Raw genomic sequence first — 20,214 nt, 5'->3', positions numbered from 1 at the left:
TGCTTCCTCTCTCCTCTATGTCAGTAACTGGGAAGGCTCTATGATTTTGCCTGACTCACAGGCTAACAAGTTAGCCCATTATACTCTCAAAGCTGCTGCCAGAAGGCACAAGACTTATGGTTCAGAAATAAGGATTGGTTTGTTACAGTAACAGCAGGGGACAGAGGATCAACTTTTTCTTGCACCACTTCCCTGAACCCCAGTTACCAAAGGTGACCCAGGAAGCACCAGATGGGGCCTGCACATACAGTGGGTTTGTATTACAGGAGAGGAGCCCTGGGGCTGGGGGCCTGAATGTTTTGTAATAGGCTGCCAGCAAACTTGCCAACCTTGGCCTCAGAGGGAGCTACTGTCTTTGCTGTGCTGGAGAAGAAAGAAATCTGCCTTTTTCCCTGGAGAGAGATATTGTCTCTGTTTTCTAAGGCTGCTCAGTTTAATAATCACTCTTGAAAGGATTGTTTGGAACAAGGGAGTCATTGCCTCTATAGGTAAGGATACGGAAATGGGAGAGAACCATGGAGAATTGTCTCCCAAGACCCTAATGGCGAGTCTTTTTTTTTTTTTTTTTTCCGATGTAGGTTCCACACCCAGCATGGAGTCCAACACAGGGTTTGAAATCATGACACTGAGATCTAGACCTAAGCTAAGATGGAGTCAGATGCTGAACTGCCTGAACCACCCAGGCGCACCCCTACTGGTGATTATTGGCATCACCTCCCAAATAAGCTACTTGCATTTGGATCATTGTCTTAGGGCCTACTTCTGGGGAAGTCCTCCCCAACCTCCCAGACACTAAAAGGGCATTAATGGATTTCTGATGTGACTCACCTTTCCGCAGACCGACATGCCCTGCAAATAATTCAGGGGAGCACATGAAAGAAGAAGCTTCCTCACCCAGAATCAATACTGTTGTGACCCTGAGGGAGGTGCTCTAAAGGGCTCTTAGGGTTTCCTTTATCATGTTTAAATATTTAACATTTATGGTGGTTGCCTGTGTCATGTAGACATTGGACTTTGTTTTTTTTTTTTTTTTTTTTTTTTTTCCCCAAAGCATTCCAATACCATTTATTAGAAATTGTGTCTGGTCTCTTACTGCTCTTTTCTCATCTGACTGGGTCCTGTCATTTAGAACATATCACAAACACACAAATGATCAATTCACAATAAATGAGCTAAAGAATATGTGGGCATCACGATCATTGGGGATTTGACCCTCAGTGCTGGCACAGGGTGAGACAGACCCAAACACCTACTCGTGATGATACCATTCAGGCCCTGGGGAAATGCAGAGAGATTATGACCCTGCCTCAGAGTTCACAGAGGATTTGAATGTGAATTGGGAAGGTTTATTTCTATAAAAATAATTAACAGTGAATAAAAATTTCAAAAAGTTATAGTTTTACATCTTTTTAATTTAAATGTTATCAATTCGTTGTAACATATTTTGCCTTTTAATTGTACTAATTTTGATTATTGTTAAAATCGCTTTTTGAGTATATTTTAAATAGTTTTCCATTTTTGTTTATTAAAATTTTCAGGGGGGAGCAGAGGGAGAGAGAGAATCTTAAGTAGGCTCCACGCCCAGTGTGGAGCCTGATGCAGGGCTGGATCTCACGACCCTGAGATCATGACATGAGTCAAAATCAAGAGTCAGACACTTTACCAACTGAGCCACTCATGCTCCCCAATACTTTTCAGTTTTTTTTTCTTTTCAGTTTTTAAATATATTTAATTTATATTTCATTTTGTGCTCTTTGAATGTAATATTTCACTTTACTCTTTTAAATCATTACTGCCAATAGGATAGTAATTATATGAAAAATCTTGATTATAATTAAGATAACCAATAGGTTTAACTGGAATAAAACAAGAACAGTGAATGTTACAGAATTAATATATAATACTTTATGAGTTAGGCATGTCTTTATTTTCTAGATGTTACTCATCTAACACCACTGAACACCTGGACGTGAGCAATAATCATGAAACTTAATCATCTTTGATATCTGACTTCCTGATATCTTTATGTGACTTCCAGACAGAAAAACCACAGATACACAGATTTTGTTTTGTTATGAAATTTTCTTTCTTGAATAGGAGGATAGAACATATTTTGCTAGTACTTTATAGCTTGATTTATGATGTTTAAATATGTAAATTCTGTAATATGGCCCTGCATGTGTCCTTTTGCCCAGAGCACTGAAGAGTCAGGGCCGGTGCTCTGGTGGGAAGAGCAGACATGTCCATGGGTACTTCTTGCCCCAACAATGGCCAGAGAAAGAGTGCTGCTGGGGTTCACATCTTCGTGGGTTCATGTTAACGGGGAGTGGGGGGTGTAGTAAGACTAAGGAGGAAACCCCAAGGAGAAAGGAAATCACTTAATCTACACATTTGCTCCTTACTGTGATAAAGATAAGTGATAACATCATCCCCATGTTTTTTTTTTTTTTTTTTTTCATCATCCCCATGTTACAGAGGGTGGCTCAGAGAGGATTCGTGAATGGCTCAAGTCACGCAGGTTGCCTAGTTCTGAAACCACCTACAGCAGGGCAGCAGTATCCCCCTGCAAACCTAGTAGATGCCACTCAGTAGCTCTGTTACTCAGGTTCTTTCCAGCCAGCTTGACCTGGGTGCAGGTGCAGGGCCTCTAGGTGGTGGAGAATGCAGCATTTCCCCCACTGCCAGCTGCCTCAGGTAGCCTCAGAGCACCAGCATGCCCAGACACAAGCACATTGATGACCTGTGTCCCTAGGCTGCCCCAGCATTCTCCTGTAGGGGTCAAAGGACCTCTCTGTCACAGGTCTGACTCACAGCCCCACCCGGGCACTGAACCTCAGGACTTCTCAATGCCAGGACTGGCCCTGGAGGATGTGTTGGGGGAGGGTGGTAGCAGGCTTGGGGCTGTGCTCAGTGAGAGTCAAAGAGTGACCTGAGGGCATGAGGGGAGGGATAAGTCCCTGCCTCTTGTCCAGCCTAGGCTAGAGAGGGTTCTCCATTCTTCTGAAGGCAAACCTGTCCTGAGAGGTTAGAAGGCTGCCCTGAAGCCACCCAGCCAGAGAGGGAGGCCCTTACTTGCTCTCTGTGCTGATCCTGATCTGTCCTCAATCCCCTCAGCCAGCCTTTCAGGCTCCTACTCTGATGGTGACCACCCTGGGACCTGGTAAGGGGAACACTGAGCCACACTCACAAAACGTAGCTGAACCCCAGCCCTGTCCCAGGCTTGGGTCATAGCCCCCAAGGGCTTTCCTAGGGGCCCTGTAGCATATCATCTTCATTAGCCAGGCAGGGAAACTGAGGCTCCAATTGGCTGGTTGTGTGCTGCAGGCTGCCCAGCTGGGCATTGGGTTGGGACTGCTCTACATGGCCTGACGCTAAGATTGAGGCCTGTACCCCAACTGTGGGACGGGGATCTGAGGGAAAGGCCACAAAGGAAAAGACTGCCTGTAGGAATGACAGGAGTTCTGACCAGGGGTTGTCTGTCCATCAGGAAGGGGAATTCTGTGAGCCAGGCCTGGCACCACTGGCCCTGCTCTCCCTCCTGCTCTCCTTAGCCCTTCGCACACTGCTGCTCACTGGTCTGAACAATACAGTTGTGCCCAACATCCCACCTATACCTGTGTGCTCACACCCGCATGCTGACCCAATCCCCAGACACACATGCACACACCCCCCTTCCCTACTGTTTCTGGTTGTCCACTCTGTGCCCATTTCTGGGCTGGAAGCTGAGTACTGCAGAGGCTGTGCCAGAACTAGGCCTCTTCTGGGGCCCAGGAGACTTAATGCTGAGATGGTGGAGTCTCAGGAGGCAGCTGCAGTCAGGTAGGGCTTCCTGGAGGTGAGGACCCAAACTGAGGCCTCAGCACCCCTACCCCCCTCACTGAGGTCACTGTCTGTCCTCTGAGCCTCTCTCCCTGGAGTGGCCAGCAGGTTCCAGGAAGTGTCCCTTCACCCTGCAGTGCTGATTCCAAGAACTGTAGCTCCTGGCAGGGCTTGCTCAGGATCCTTTCCTAGAACACAGGCCTTGCCCCGCCCAGGCTGCTGGAGCCTATTGGGCAGCTGGTGGAGGTAGTGGAGGAGGGGGTACCCTGGGAGGAGCCTCTGGAGGAACCAGACACTGGGAGGGGGGCCCAGGCTGTCTGCCTGGAGGGGATGGAGGCCAGAAAGTCAGTGAGTGTGAGGGTGCTTTGACCCCTTGTTGCTATGGGGGGGGCCCGTCCAGTGATTTCAGCTCAGAGCCTCGCTGCACACACAGGAGGCTCGCTCCTTGGGCCCAGGAATTTAGTAGGCTGCTGCAATTCCACCCAACATCTCACTCTGTGCCCCTGCTAGCCTGGCACCCTGGGGTCCCATCCCGTGGACGAAAGGCACAGGCCTTAATCTGGCCTCATAGTGGGGCCTTCATCAGACAACCTCCAGAGGGAGAGGCCAGGGGACAGGAGTGGCAGGCTCAGAGCTGCGAGAGGGGAATGGGACTGTCAGTCTTGGGGCTCTTGGAAGGATGTGACATCTGCATTATTAATACTCTTAAAATTTCACCTAGCCTGGTTAGGACAGAGGAAGTCACCCCACCGCATAGCTCAGCAAGTCAGGTCAGGTAGAGGGGGGTCCGGGGGACAGGATCAGGTTCATGGACAAGGACAGGCCCCAACCTCCGTCAAGGTCACGGGCCAGTCCTCCACCCCCACCCCCGCTGAGCTGGCAGCCCTGCCTGGCCCGCCTGGGACCTGCCAGATCACGTTGAGCAACCAGTTCCTGAGAAGCGTTGAAGGCTGTTTGGTTTAAAATTAACTCCCCCACTCCTCCCTCCCCTGCCTGTGGGCCTCCTCTGAGTTCTTGGAAGAGGCGCTCTGCTCTTTCTTCCTGGGAAGAGGCCTCCAGCCGCAGCTGCTCCGATTCTAGTGAAAACACCTCACCCCGGGTGGGGGCGGGGGTGCGACACCAGCCTTCTCCGCCCTCTGAAAGGCCCAGGGATCCTCCTGGAGCCTAGCATGCCCTGGTTTGCCCAGTGAGACTCAGAGGAGAAAGGGAGTGATTGTCAAGGTACTGGCAGGGGTGCTACTGCCCCAATCGGGGGCCCGCTGGCTCTGAGCCAAGAGGTAGAGGGCTACAGAGACCCAGCCTGGGCCCTGGCGTAGAGAGATCACGTGCGGACGGCAGACTCAGGACTTCGGCTTCTTTGAGACCCATGTGGCTCAGAGAGATAAAGCTAGCTGTGCGGGGTCACCCAGCTTTGCTGGCCAGGCTGACAACACTGACCTGGCAGTGATGCCCCAGGGCAGCCCCCGAAGTCACTTACCTTGGAGCCGGAGCCCGGAGCCAGAGTGCTGTCTGTGAGGAGGTCCTTGTCTCTTACCCACACTCCTCTAACTGCCGGAACTCACTTTCTTTTCAATAGGCCTTAATCATCTAGTGTCTCCCTGGACTCCATGTCTCTGGGGCTTTGGAGAAAAGGTTTCCTGAGAACCTGCTCTCCTTATGGCTCCTCCTACTATGGCCATCTATCCAAAAGAGCTGAGAAAAACAAAGGAATGTTGGCCAAGTGGAAAGGTCAACACACACACACACACACACACACACACACACACACACACACACTCAGTGCTGTTCAGGGGTGGGACTAATGGGGGTAGAGAGCAGTGAAATGCTCTTTGGGAGGAGGCTGAGGGCCTAGAGGGCCCTTTCCAGATCAAAGTTTTGGCCCAACCCAGACTAAGTAAAATTCTCCCCTCTGATAGAGGAGGACCCCAGCTCTGCTGAGGAAGAGCCCAGTCTGGCTCACTGATGCTGTGTGAGAGTCCTCGGATAGGGCTCTACCTGGGGAGTATTGCTGGGCACCATCTCAGTGTGAGTCTCACTAGGGAGGACTGTCTGGAGGAGTCATGGCAGTCCCAAGGTCCCTCGGCCCTCGCAGACCACTTCTGGCATTCTGAGCCTGCCTGCCTCAGCCAGGCCAAGGTCATAGGAGCAACTATCTTTCCATTCAGCATAAAGCTTTGGGTGCACCAAAAAGGCTCCTCCTGCTCTGGGCCTACCTCATCTCCTGGGGTTCACAGGTGAGCATCACTCCACTCACTCCGCAAACCAGACCCAGCCATTTTCCAATCACCCTGGGGCATGGGCCTGACCACTAACTATTTCTGTTAGATGGATAAGGACACTAAGGCTCCAGGAAGAAGAATCCAGCTTTAGACACGGGGAGTCTGAGGGGCCATGAGCCAGGCTCGTCAAGTTGCAGCCAGCAGGCAGCTGACTCCAGTGCAAGAGTTCGAGGGGGAGAGGGACAAGCCTTGGGGTGGGACTCAGAGCCCTGGCTCTAACCCCATATGTGCACTTCCTCCTGGAGACTATGGACAAGCTACTTTGCCTCTGTAGGTTTCAGGCTTGCATCTTTGAAATGGAGGCAGACGCAGAGGCCCCTGCCCAGCTCACCTCTGTCACCTGTAGTTCACCTCTGAGGGCACAGAATACCGATGGCCAGATAAGGAACAAACCTTGAGGGAGGCCATCCTCTGGGTCTGGGGCAGGGTAGCAAATGGCCTAATCTTTACTATTACTATGAGAGAAGTTGCTAGAAGGTTGGGCTGGCCTTACTTCCACCCTAGCCCACTCAGAAACCAGACCAAAGGGTCTGTTCACCAGGACCAGAACCCAAGGTCCCTGGCAACTGACTCCTGAGGGTGGAGGGCTGGGCGTAGAGGGCAGAGCTAGTCGGGAGAGGGCCAGCTTATGGCTCCAGGCGGTTCTAGCCCAGCTCCCCTACAGCCCCGATGGGGACCTCAGCAGACATCAACACCTGCCCAGCCCTCCTCTCAAAAAAGACGAGAATGATGGACTGGGGAGAGTTGCAATGACAGCCGCAGCAACTCTCCTCAGCATCACCTCATAAATCCTCCTGTGCTCCCCATGTCCGCCCTGAGGGAGGTGCTGTCATTCTCCTCACTTCACAGCCAGGAATCTCTCCTGGGTCAGTGAGGTTGAGAGAGACTCCCCAGAGCCGAGTGCACGGCACACAATCCAGACTGGAGGGGAATGGGGGTAAAACCAGGGTGGGGTTGTGTTAGCCAGGGTTAAATCTCCAGGGCCTCCTCTTCTGGAATCTCAGATCCGTGAGGCTCAGCCTGCTGCCCAAGGGGCTAGCTGCATGGCTGGCCTAAACTGGGGAGGAAGGCCCAAGCCATGCAGTCCGGGTGGCGAAGACTCACTCACTATCAGAGGTTGTTGAGTTTCTGGCAAAGCTTGAACCTGCTTTATATTAAAACTGGTCTAACAGGTTGGTGTGAAGGGACTGCCTAGGCCTGCAGAGGCTCCACTTCTGGAAGAAGAGGACCTTTGTGAGGTCCCCAGAATCCTCCTGCTTTCTTGGTCAGGACTTCTTTCAAGTGCCCGCCTGCACCTCACCGTGAGCAGCTGTGCAGGGTGAGAGGGCTCCCAGCTGAGAGTGCGAGCTGCCCAGCTCTGCCCCCAGCCCTCTTCAGAATTGCGTTTGGCCTTGGCCCAGCGACGTTGCTCAGTTGACATATTAAAAGCTGAGTCCGGGTACAGGGGCACCGATGATCCAGGGGGTGTTAGGACACTTGGTGATCATGGAAGAAACATCCCAGCAAGACCCTACTGACGAGAGAAATCTGGATGGCCCAGTCGTATCTCTGTCCCAGTCGTTCCAGAAGGCTCCAGTGAGTCTAGGAAGGGGACACCATGCAGGATCATTCTCCAAACCCATCAGCCCCTCCCAGAAGCAGGTGGATTCTGGAGACCTCACAAAGGTCCTCCTCTGCCAGGAGAAGTGGAGCCTCTGCAGGCCTGGGCTCCCCACTGCTTCCTCCAGAAAGTGCTCCGGAACCCCCAACCCCTTTCTGTGTGCCTTCAGCACCCTGTGGCACCCGTAGCATTTCCTTGAGGAACTTGACCTCCTCAGCCCTCCTGGGCAGCCATTCTGGACCTCTTACTCCTGATCACAGCAGGTTGTTCCTGCCTCAGGGCCCTGGCATTGACAGTTCCTCCTCCCTGGATGTCCTTCATCTATGTTTTCTGCACAGCCGGTTCTTTCTTTGCTCGAGTGTCCAGGCTCAGTGCCCCCAGAGCTCTCCCTGATCATCCAATTGGTGGTAGTGCCCCCCATCCAAAGCCGCCCTCTGTCCTGCCCCCAGCTTTGCCTTCTTTACACTCTTAAAACTTGCTCTGAGTGCCCATTTGTTCACTTCTCATCTCTTGCTCAGCAGCCCAGGAGCCGGGACCACATCCCTCTTGTCCCCTGCTGTGTCCCCAGGGCCCAGATGGAGTTGGGCCCAGCTGGTGTCTGAGGAGTGTGTGTGCTAATAAAGGACTTAACTGAAGGCTCCTGCATTTGTCCCCAGCCAGTGCTGGCAGGGCACCCCCCTTTTACTAGCCCAGAACCAGCCGGCAGTGACTGCACCACCGAGAGGATTTTCAGCATCTGTTAGGCTGGGTCTCTGACTTGGGTTTGGGCCTGACGACATGCCCTCTATTGTCTCTCTTCTGGGCAGGCATCATTCACTCCCCTCAGAGGGAAACACGAAAAGATTGAAGCAGAGAAATATCAGGTGTCTGAGGTAGTCGGCAGCCCCTCCTCAGCCAAGAGCTGGACGCTGGCTTGTACTGAGGTGAAGGTGGGGGGGGGGGCAGGATCCTGTTGACCAAACCAATGTCCGGCCCAGAGACCTTAGCAGGAAGGGACATAGGGGGACAAAACCAGCATCTAACTTCATCTCACCTGAAAGCTGCCAGCCCCCGCGGCCAGCTCTTGCCAGCTCATATAGTAGCCCGGGCGCAGATAGGTCGTTGGGACACCCCCAAGGCAAGCTCGCTCTGTGCCTCACGCCCTCAGCTAGTGTCTTGCCCCCCTCTGGGTCTCAGTTTCCTCATCTGTGGGGTATGGGTAATACTTAGATCTACTTCCACAGTTCTTTTTTTTTTTTAATTTTTATTTATTTATGATAGTCACACAGAGAGAGAGAGAGAGAGAGGCAGAGACACAGGCAGAGGGAGAAGTAGGCTCCATGCACCAGAAGCCCGACGTGGGATTCAATTCCGGGTCTCCAGGATCGCGCCCTGGGCCAAAGGGAGGCGCTAAACCGCTGCACCACCCAGGGATCCCTACTTCCACAGTTCTGGTGAACACTGCATGGGGTGCAAAGCCCTCGTCTATTGCCAGCAGCTGGCAGGCACCCTGAGATGCCTCCCCCTCTACAGACAATGAAGAGTTTGTGGGCTTCCTCTTGCAGCTTTCGGGCCCAGCCATGTCGCCAAGTGGAGAACACCCTGCCTCTGGCCCCATTGTGTCCACTACTCACCCATCAGGTGACTGAGATCTGGGGTTAAAACAGACAGAATGGTCACCTCAAGCACTCTGGGAGTCACAAAGGGGCTAAGATCCAGGCTGAGGCAATGAGGAACAGTGAGCATCCCTGGCAGGGCCATGATGACCTGGAGGAGGCGTGCCATCGGGCCCTGCAGCCAGCAACAGAGAAGGTGCCAGGCTGGGCACCTGGGCCTGGGCACCCATCCCAGTGAAGTCAGTCTTCACTCACCTCTTGTTTACTCTCATCCAGTATTAGCTCTTTTCTTTTCTCTAACTATGTCCATGCCCACACATTTCTGGGCCTCCACAATTCTGGCTTTTTATCCTTTCCTGCTTCCTCCTTGCCATCAATATACCACTCCTTATACCTTTCTGCTCTCAATCTGCCAGCATTTGTCTCTTCTAATCACCTAAGGCCCAAGAAAACAGGAAGGTTAGGACTATTTCTAAAATTAGGGTTAGAGGGCTATAAATGAGTTTCAGAGGAGCTTTCTTGTGAGTTATTCAAGTAAAAGTGCAGAAAATTTCAGGATACAGCAGAATTTCAGGTACTGAAGTGTTACGTTACAAAGTCAGACCATCAGATGACAGAGAGTGTTTTCATTTTTATTGCTCTCCCATCTGCTTCTGGGGTATAGGGCCCTGAGAGGAGAGGGGTCCCCCAATTCCAGCTAGCCTGTGCCAGAACCCTTCTGGGTCCCCCGGGGCTCTGCCAGCTTATTGACCGCTCTCCCCAACTCCACTGTTCTGCTCCACCACACAGAATGAGCCTTCCCTACGCCTCCTTATGGTTGGGAATGAGCTTCCCAGTCGTGCCCTGGTGCCTTTGCAGTCCCTGTACCTTCTCCCTGGAAAGACTGGCCCTGACTTCTCTGTTGACCTCCTCATCTCAAAAGACACTGTCCCCAGGAGTGGACGCCCCCACAGCACCCATCCCCCAGCATTCTCCACTTTCAATTTTTCATTGACATCTCCTGTTTACACATCTCTTGGGTCTGGTGCTCTTCCGCCATCACCCCCTACTTGGCAGTGGCCTGGTCAGTGACCCTGCGGGCAGTCCAGCTGGCCTTCACCTCCTGCCTCCCAACCTCCAAGGGGAATAAGAGGTAGTGAGAGAGAAAGGCTGCCCCCTGGTCACATCCACTCTTTAGTGAGTCCCCTAGCAGGCCCTGCTCAGCCACATACGGTCACTGGGCCCCAGCTGACCCAGACATAGAGTAGGGGATAATAATAATATCAAAAGGGACGAATAGTGTAAGAACTCAAAAGAGGACCCACTGGGGGCTCCTTAAATGAAAAGTACAATTTTATTGTCAATACAGAAAAATCAGTAGAAGAAAAAGACTACCAAACTGGGTTTTGCTTGTTATAATAATTCTTTTATAAAGTCTTATCAGATATGTATTTCTTTCCCTTTCATGTGCAGGCACCTTCCTGGGCAGAAAGCAGGCCCAGCAGACCTGGAGCGGTGGCCCTTGAGCCAGACACCGCTTCCTGACACAGCACACAGTCTTCTGCAGGCCTGCAGCCCAGCCAGATCAGCTCTGTGCAGATAGGGCTCTGCCCTGCAAGGGGCGAGCGGCAGGCTCTGCTGGGCACTGACGCTTTGGCTCCAATCTCTTGTCTATTTACCCACCCTCCCAAAGCAGGGCTGGGGGCAGAAGACCGGGGACACATTCACAGGTTGGGTGGGTCAGCGCCAGGAGAGCCAGAACTGCCTTGGGTCCAGCAACATGTCTCAGGATGGGGCTCTCCGCAAAGAGGAACCAGAGAAGCTGGGGCAGAGCTGGGGTCTCCAGAGCTCAGGGCTCAGGGCAGAGAGGTGGGGTTGGCTCACCTCGAGGCCACCCCAAGGAGAATAAATAAATAAATACAGGTTAACTTTGCAGTCCCCCAGCCTGGCCTGTTACCCCATAAGGGGACTGTCACTGTCAACCTCAGTTCCTCTGGCTGCCATCCTCCCTGAGACAGGGAGGCAGGAAGGAGGGGGCCTGCCCCACCCTGTGGACTGAAAAACCGGGGCCAGCAAAGTCTACACAGTTCAGGAGGCCAGAGTGGGCGAGTGGGGGCCTGGGCCGAGCCCACAGGGTGAGACAAGGTCCTGCCTGTCTCCCTCTTTTCTGACACATGGCTCACCACAACAGAGCCACAAGGATGCTGGGGGTGTTGACCTCCAAACTGTGTGATGCTTTTCTCTACCCCTCACCCCCAGCCTTGTTCCTGCGGACTCTTCCTGGTCCAGCTATCAGGTGCATGCAATCACCAGGATGACTGGAGGAGGGGTGCCGGGGGGCCCGAGTCCAGCTGGGGCCGCTGTCCCCTCCAGGGTACAGTTGGGGGAGGCTAGGCAGATGCTCAGACGGATCAGAGCTGGAAGGGGTACTGCCGGAGGTAGTCGGCCATGCGCCGGGGCAGTGGCAGGCAGTCTACGTCGGGCACCAGACGGTTGATGACAAGGCGGCACAGGTGCTGCAGGCTGCGGGCGCTGCTTCTGCGCACAAAGGGCTGTACCAGCCTTAGGTGTACGGCGGTGACTGCGGGGGCAGGCGGCGCTGCGTCCCCGGGCACATCTTCCTTAGGCGTAGGCAGGGCCGGGGTGGGTGCAGGGTCAGGGCTGTCACCTCGGGTGTCAGTGGCACAGGAGGCCACGTAGTGCTGCACAAGGCTGACCACGTCGGGGAAGGCCAGGATGCGCGGCCTGGACAGGCAGTTGGAGTCCAGGCGGAAGCTGGAGTCGGCATACTCGATGCGCACGTTGGTGGGGCCTCGGGTGGTTTTGACCGACAGTGTGAATAGGTAGCTGGGGTGGGTGCTGTCACGTACTAGGAATGTGCCCTCTGGCATCTTCTGCAGGTGTTGCCGGGCCTCACTGGCGGTAATGGAACCCCAATACCAGCCTAGGCAAGTGGAGAGGGGGCCAAGAGACTGGTTACAGGGGAATTTAGCTGGGGGCACCGATGCGGGGCAGGGCAGGGCAGGGGAGGACGCTGCCTCCCCATTTATGCTTCCTGGGGAGGGCTGCACCTCCCCTATCAGACTCTCCTGGGCGGGGCCATGTCTCTCAAATCAGACTCAGCAGACAGAGCTAAGCTTTCCCCAGTGGACTTCCCAGAACATCCAGCCTGCTTCCCTCCTCAAACTCACCAGATTCCCGAAGGTAAGAGAAGGTCTTGGCTATGCATAGCAGATCCTCCTCAGGGTCCAGCACCTTGGGCTCACTCTCTGGCTCGGCTGGGGTCTCCTCTGTCACCTCCTCCAGAAAGGCCCCGGCAGGCAAGGGCTGCATAGCTGGTTCGGGCAGCTCCAGGGACTGGGCCCACAGGGCCCGCTGCCCGATCCGCTCCACAGCCAGCAAAGAACAAGGTCTAGAAGGGGTTGGATGGGCAGTGAGTGTCAGCTCTGTGCGCTCCCTATTTCCAGAGATCCACTGCACCCCGGACAGCTACATGACCTCTGGCTAGTCCATTTCGCACCTCAGTTTCCCCTCTGCCCACTCATGGGCTCAATGAGGTCAGCACACCACACCTCCCAGTTATCACAAAAGCCTCCTTGATGCCTTCTCCCCATGTTGATTCTCTTTTGAAACAGACTTCTCCACCTTCCTGTATTTATTGAACAGTAATTAGTCTCTATTTTGCACCAACCGGAAACACAGATCATTCCCTATAGGCATTTCCAGCTCAGAATGGGCAACTGGTGTCTCTGCCACTGCTAAGATCCAGTGCAAAGAAGCCTCACGTTTGTGCCCTGTAAGCTGCGGTGGGCTGATCAGAAAGCACTGGTCCTGCTTGTGCCATGGCTGGGGCCTTCATGGAGTGCTCCAGAGAGGCCCCCAAACTATGGGAGGATGCCTGAGGTTACATGCTACCTCCAATGGACAGGAGTATTTGTCGGAGGGACCAAGGTCCACACTGGCTAGGGCTGAGAGTCTGGAACAATCTCCCCAAACAGGTCAGACTCCTATCCTGTCTCTTCCTCCTCCTAGCTAAGGGTCTAGGGTGGACAGTATTCTCCGAAGGCACTGAAACATCCCACCTCCCATAAACATGAGCTCCCAGCAAAGGGCAGGGTACCCATTCCACATTCCAGATCTCACCCTGGCAAGCCAGCCCTACTAGGCTTTATGATCCTATGTAAACCTTGCTATTCACTAGGGCTATTCAGCTTCTCCATCCCCTAACAAGGGATGTGACCTGTCCAGATCCTGAGGGGTTTGGCTATACCATATTCCCAGGTGGCTAGAGTTGGGTTGCTGAGCCAGCCTCACTCTGAGCAGTAGACTTTCTCTAGGGACAGGTCATCCAGTTTGGTGATCCTGGGGCTTTCTGGGAGTGAGGGGTGTAGGCCCTGGCTCCCAAGGAAGAGACCACTGGTCCTAACTCAGTTCTCAGGAAATAATATCCTCAGGCCCCAGTTCTCGGTCTGGTCCCCTCCTGGGCCTCAGGACACCAAGATAACAAAACCATGGGGCTTGCATTCCAGGAGAATTTATAATCCAAAGTCATAAAAGCAAAGGGTGTCATGGGGGAGTCAAGGTCTGCCTGTTGCTGAGCTGAGTCTGTCAGGCCAAAGGAAGGAGCAGGGGGGAAGACACTCCAGGCAGAGATGACAGTATGGGTGAACAGTGCCAGGTTTCTTATGCGGCAGAGAGAGGTGGACAGAAGCCTTGGCAGGATGCAGGCAGAAGAGCCAGATCTCACAGTGTAGGTTATAGGTGAGCGTTAGAAGATTTTGACAAATAAGGAGAAGGGGCTGTAGGACCCCGGCTCACCACAGCCTGCCTAATACTTTCCCACACCCACTCTGGGTGCATTATAGGAGCTCTGGCCATCTCCAGGCAGCTTAGCAGGGCACTTGTAGGTGTGGGCACCTCTAGAGTCAATGTGGTGTCTGGGTGTGTGAACGGTTGTATTGGGGACGCCTGGGTGGTTTAGTGGTTGAGCATCTGCCTTTGGCTCAGGTCGTAATCCTGGGGTTCTGGAATCAAGTCCCACACATCAGGCTCACTATAAGGAGCCTGCTTCTCCCTCTGCCTGTGTCTCTGCCCCTCTCTCTGTGTGTCTCATGAACAAATCAATAAATCAATATCTTAAAAAAAAAAAAAAGTAAAAAACCCAGCTATATTGGTCTCCACAACCTCCTGAGGACTGTGTATCTGAGGAGGGGTGTGTCCACAACTGTCATCGTGATGGTGGTGGTGATGGCTGGTGTGTTCCAGGTGTGGGTGGCCTGTACGTGTGTGTGCCTGTTGCAGAGCGCAACCTGTGAGTCCTGACTGGGGACACATGCCAGTGGAGCCTACTCCGCCCTAAGGGTGGACCCCTCACACAAAGCCGGCTGCCCAAATCTACATTTGGGAGTCTCTGTCCCCTACCCCAGGAGGGCACCAGCTGGTTTGTGGCTGTGCATGTGGAGGTCTTAAAAATCTTGCTCCCTGACTGTGAACACTGGCCCTGAGGTTCCAAAGTGCTTCATCTGGAACAAAGTAAAAAGAGAATGTAGGACCCCAGAATTGGGGGAAGGGTCCTGAGGACAAGGGTGTGGGGGTGTTTAGGAGTCCCAAAATTCAGAGGAGATACTGGAGACAATTAGGGGGAAAAGTATAGTAGTGTAGTCTTCCTAGCACCTCCAGCCCTCCCCCCTGGCAACTGCTCAGAGCAAGGGACACTTCAGCCTGGCCCCACCTTCCACCCTTCTTCACTTGGTACTATGCCAGTTCTGATAACAACAGTCACTGGGCCTCCCAGCTCTCCCTGGGTGGGGAACACACTCATCTCTCCTTTCTATCTCCCTGGAGCTTTCTGAGTTCCTGTCAGATCAGTCCGGAGAGCATCAGACCTATTGGTTGAAAGGGATGCTGAGGCGGAAGGAATGTACCAAGAATGCTCAGTTGAGGCCAAGACTCTGTCTTTTATCAGTCCCCACCCTACCCCAGTCTTTGGGGGGAAAGTTGGAGAAGGGAGGCAGGCGCCAAGTCCTCACATTGAGATCCCAGACTGGGCCGAAAGGAGGGGTGAGGCAATGATGGGGCACCACAGGCAAAATTAGGCCCAGATCAGACTCTCCAAGAGCTGCTGGTCGGCAGGGGCCAACCTGGGGGGAGGCGAGGATCTCAGGCCGGCTTCCCAAGAAGAGCCTAATTGCTGGCCCACGGCAGCACGGCGGGTGGGGCGGAGGGGGCAGGGGCTAGCCCAAGGTCACCAGGAGGCCCCGCGGCCTCGGGCCCCGCGGGCGAGGTAGAGAGCTCGGGGCGGGGGAGCCAGCGCCTGGAGGACGAGCTTCGCCGGCTGGCGGTCAACGGCTCCAGCCAGCACCCAGGGTTGGCCCACCCCGCCGCCAGCCGACCTCCCGTGTCGGGCCCCCCCGCTCCCGCTGGTCACCCCGAGGTCCCCCTGCACCCGCTCATCTCCGACCCGTCAGGCCCTCCCACGGCCGGCAGCGAGCACGCGGCGCTCGGCAGTCTCCGCACAGGCCGCGGGGCGCCGGGGCCGGGGGCGGGCTGGCGGGGGGCGGCGAGCGCGCTTACCCCTGCACGCAGAGGACCATGTCCCGGCAGCGGCGGCGGCAGCTCCGGAGCTGGGGCTCGGCCGGGACGGCGGCGGCTGGAGGGACCCGGGGGCGCAGCTCTCGCTCGCGGGCAGGCTCCCCGGCGCACCCGCGGCGGGCTGGGACTGGAGGCGGCGGCGCGGGCGGCGGGCCGGGAGGGCGCGGGGGGCGGGCCGGGAGGCGGGGCGGGGCGGCCGCCTAATCTTTTGTCCTCCGTGTCCCGGCCCTTCCCGGAAACGACGTCTTCCTAGAACCGCCGGCCGTGCAGCCGGGCCGGGGAGCGGCGGGGCGGGGGCGCGGCGGCTGCCTAGCGCGGCGCTGGGGGCCGCTAAAGGAAACACCTTTGACAGATTTCCAAGAACTTTCCAGGAAAATGGGGCGGGGTCCCGCTCGCCGACCAATCGCAGCTCGGGGGGCGGAGCCGAGTGGCCGGGGCGGGCCAATTGCAGCCTTGGGATAGGAGGCTGAGGAAAGAGCTGGGTTGAACGTGACCTCGACGCCAGTAGGGAAAGACCCGGTTGGAGAAGGCCGGGGAGGCGTAGGGGTTGTACCTGGCCGAGCCCAGACTTCTTTTGGGCATTCCGCTTCCGCTTCGTTGGGGACCGGCGCCTTTATCTCTCTGTTGACCTGGTGGCAGGGCAAGAGCAGGGTCACGGGCCTGTCCTCCCAGCTAGCGCCGCTCCCATAGCGGCCGGTCTGCCGTGCAAGCGCCCCCTGCGGCCGCATTTGGATCCCCGGACTCTGCGTGGGGTGGTGGGGAAGTGAGTGGCATGGGGTGGGGGTTTTGAGAACATAGGAGGAGGGGAGGAGTGCAGAGGGGGGCCTCAGATCCGAACAGGTCCTCGGGGGTCAAGGATCCACCACAGCGAGAACGTTTTCTCTGAAAGAGTTGGGGGAGAAGGCGCACCCCAACTTTGGGATGGGGGCAGGTGTGGCGACCTCATTACCCACTTGATGGCTGGGGCACTGGGAGACCCCACCATGGGGCACCTATGCAGGGTGCAGTCTCTTCAGTAGAAACTCTCTACCGCCCCCATCACTATGAAGACAAAGGGGTTTCACAGCTGCCAAGCAACAGAACTAAGATTTGAACCTGGGTCTCTATGGGACCAAATCCCAAGCTCTCTGTCCCGGGACTACTTGTTCCCTCTAACTGGACACTTAGTATGTGCCATGTACTATATCAGTGATTTCCAGCCTCATCTAACCACTACATATTGGGTCCTCTTCACAGGTGAGGAGATGGAGGCACAGAGAAGTTAAAATGTACCCTGAATCTCACAGCTGGCAAGTGGTGAGTTGGTGCTTGGAGCCCAGTCCACCCCCCCCCACCCATCCTATCTAGGTGCCCTGACCTAACAACTCTTAGGTATCCTTCAAGGTCCAGCTTTAAGGCCCTCGGTGAAGCTTCCCTGCCAGTCAATGTCAGAGCACCACAGCTGTCCCCTTGGAAGCTCCCTTACAGATGTCAGTGATTAAGCAGTTCTGTGGGTTAAAGGGCCCCAAGGATTTTGCCCTCCAACCACCTTTTGTGAATTTGACAGAGTTAAGCACCTCACGTCTCTGCTTGGTATGTGGTGTGCCCCTGTTTTGCCCCAGGTGTTGTGGGTTCCTGGCCATCTTATCACCATTCCTGCTCTGGTTACTCCCTACCCAACCCTGCTCTGACTGCTGGGCCCACAATGCCACCCAGTGGTAATTCCTCTCAGTTTCACTTGTCAAATTTTCTTGTTCTCTCCAGGATAACCCCTCCTGGCACTCCTTGCACCTTGCTGCAGGGAGTCCCTGCTCCTCCCCACCAGGAGTAGTCACAAGATGGGTCATCACAATAATAATACACAGCAGTGCCTTCCTCAAAGTGTGGCTCATTTGGTCTCTCTAGTCTCCTCATTTCAGCCTTTCCTCTCCCTGAAGAATAGTCCACACAGGTGTGTATGTGTGTATATGTGTCGGGGGTATGTATATTCAGTCCTCTACTCCCCATCCCTACTCCTTGATAAACGCGCGCGCACACACACACTGGACCCCTTTAACAAAGTCTGCCACCATGAACCCACCCCTATCCTGGCCCAGCCATCCCAAATAGTGAATTCTCACACCAGTATGCAAGTGGTTGCTAGAAAATGAGCATCTAGGGGAAACCATGTATTCTGAGTCTCTTGGGTTGAATCAATAGTTCAGAACATCTATGATGGACCTATGTGGGACATGTGTGTGTGCTTGTGTAAGCATTGGCATTGGTGGTGGAGACTGTAAAGGGACAGGGATCACCACCACTGCTTACTTTTCACATTTCCCTATGGTCTGAATTTATTGTAACAAGGAAGTTTTACTTATGCAAGTAAAATTTGAATTAAAAAGAGATCACTTAAAAAATACAATTATAAGATGTTTAGAACAATTATAATCAGATTCGATTTTTAGAAACTAAGATAGCAATCACAGCATACACTGAGATAATTTGGCTGGGAAAGGAGCCAGCCCCCACCCTCAGCGCTCTGCTTGTGAGTAGGACCCTGCTTGTCCAGAAAGATCTTGCTCAGCTTTGGGTTCATCTGGCCCAAACCATCACCTTTAGAGGGAGGATCCATCTCCACTCTCCAAGCTGTAGAAGCTTCCAGATCACGGAGCTTCCTCCAAATCTCTGAGATCTTAGATCAGATTCTGAGATGGGGCTCAGGGACCGAGGTCTGGGTCCAGCTGGGCATAAATGTGAGTGTGTGTGTGTGTGTGTGTGTGTGGTGCATATGTATGCCCATGTGTCTGTACACATGTGCAAATCTGTGCTTGTGCATCTGTGAACATGTGTAAGAGCATATTTGTACAAGTGGATGTGGGAGGGGACAGGAAGGCACAGGACAGGAGGGCATCATTTGAGGGTGAGAGCTGGGCCCTGGAATTGTTCTCTGGGGGTTCGGATGGAGACCCTGCCATGAGACTTACTGATCTCAGGCTGGTTGCTTGATCTCTCAGGTCTTGTCTGTCTTGCGTGTCTGTCCTGTAGACTGCATGACGTGGGTATAACCCTGTCGCCTCTGGTCCCAGTGAGATCATGGAGTTCCCAGGTAGAACACCCTCTCAGTGTCTGATCCAAGAAAAGGGTTCAGTAAGTTGAGGCCATCGTCAGGGTTTCTGTTTCACCAAACTCTTCTAGCCTGAAGGTTGTCTCAAGGCGACAGGGCAGAGTGCCGGGCCCTTTCTTCTGGCTCAACCCCTGTACAGAGCAGGTGCCAGTTCTCCAGGAACTGCTGATCTGAAGAGCCTTGGATCTTCAGCCCAGGAGTCCACGTGCATCCACCTGCGTGTGTGCTGGGGTATGGGGAAGTTGGTGGGAGAGCTGTCTGGGCCCAATCCTACCAACAGCAGGAAGGTCTCCGAGGCACGGGAGGGGCCGAGGCCTCAGTGCCTGCAGTCCTGACAGTGGCCTGTAGATGGCAGCAGAGGCTCGCGCAGGGACCCTGACCCAGGCCTCACCCACCCAGTCCTAAGTGAGCCACCAAGTTCCAGTCCCTCAGCCTGAGGGTTGGGGAATGGGCGCGGTGTGCTGGAAGAGTGCAGATTTGTCTCAGCAGAGAGCAACACCCCCTGCGGCTCTATACAAGTTGTTTCCTCTGGGTGTGTGGTGGGGGAGGCGGGGGGGGGGGGGAGGTTGCTCAGTTTCCTCATCCGTGAAATAAGAGTTGTTTAACAGCCTGTGATGGAAAAACTGGCTCAAAATACCTAAGATGGGCTCAGAATAGAAACCTAAAAGTGAACGGCAGCACCATAGCTAATATGGAGTATATAGAGTAGGAGGAGGAGACTTTTCAAACACGACACCAAAAGCTCAAAGTATAAAGTGAAAAGTTAATGGATCTGGCAAAATGAGAATTTAGGATATCTGGTCTAAGTACCCTGTGTATCCCAAGGGGAAAAATAAGCCACAGATATGAGCAGGAGATGCACACAATGTGAAAGACATCCAGAACCCCCAGGGATTGGAAAGAGGAGAATCACAACGAAATGCCATTTCACTCTGCCTGGTGGCAAAAATTAGGACTTTAGGTACGCTGGCGGTGGGCCACCACTAAGGAAGTCGCAAGCCGTACGAGCCTTGCTGGAGGGCGGTCGGCAGGGTGCAGAGAACACGCCCGACTCCAGGGCTTCCTGAAGCTCCAAGAGAAACAAGAGTTTCTGCGCTGTCACTTCCTAGGTCGCTGGCAAACTCCGGGGCTGGCGCAGTCCTCGCGGGCCGCTGGGGGCCCGGAGCCAGGAGGTTTCCGCCCCCTTGGAGAAGCCACGCCTCCTGCTCTGCCCAGGCTCCGGGGCGGGGCCCGCCGAGGGCTCCTGCCCGCCCGGTCCTGCCAGGG

General features: G+C 54.4%; 1 protein-coding gene and 1 long non-coding RNA gene across 3 annotated transcripts; one reads left to right on the top strand and one right to left on the bottom strand.

Moving 5' to 3' along the window:
* Nucleotides 1–10,607: 10,607 nt before the first annotated feature.
* Nucleotides 10,608–16,004, bottom strand: CISH (cytokine inducible SH2 containing protein). 2 transcript variants are annotated; one of them, XM_072786082.1, is made up of 3 exons: nucleotides 15,846–16,004; nucleotides 12,464–12,684; nucleotides 10,608–12,216 (listed from the first exon to the last, which is right to left on the bottom strand). In XM_072786082.1, the coding sequence occupies exons 1-3, from the start codon at nucleotides 15,863–15,865 to the stop codon at nucleotides 11,684–11,686; spliced, it is 774 nt and encodes a 257-aa protein (XP_072642183.1). In that variant the 5' UTR covers nucleotides 15,866–16,004; the 3' UTR covers nucleotides 10,608–11,683. The 2 variants fall into 2 exon arrangements, with proteins under 2 accessions (XP_072642183.1, XP_072642184.1); XM_072786083.1 differs by lacking the exon at nucleotides 15,846–16,004 and adding an exon at nucleotides 14,477–14,722 and having other exon boundaries at nucleotides 12,464–12,688.
* Nucleotides 16,005–16,396: 392 nt separating this feature from the next.
* LOC140610252 (uncharacterized) lies at nucleotides 16,397–17,723 on the top strand. Its single transcript, XR_012011983.1, has 4 exons — nucleotides 16,397–16,626; nucleotides 17,100–17,159; nucleotides 17,247–17,435; nucleotides 17,607–17,723. It is a non-coding gene; the product is annotated as an uncharacterized lncRNA (long non-coding RNA).
* Nucleotides 17,724–20,214: the final 2,491 nt, after the last annotated feature.

This window comes from Canis lupus, chromosome 19 (assembly GCF_048164855.1).
Source record: "Canis lupus baileyi chromosome 19, mCanLup2.hap1, whole genome shotgun sequence".
NCBI classification, from domain to species: Eukaryota; Metazoa; Chordata; class Mammalia; order Carnivora; family Canidae; genus Canis; species Canis lupus.
This window is presented reverse-complemented; position numbering and strand designations above follow the sequence as displayed.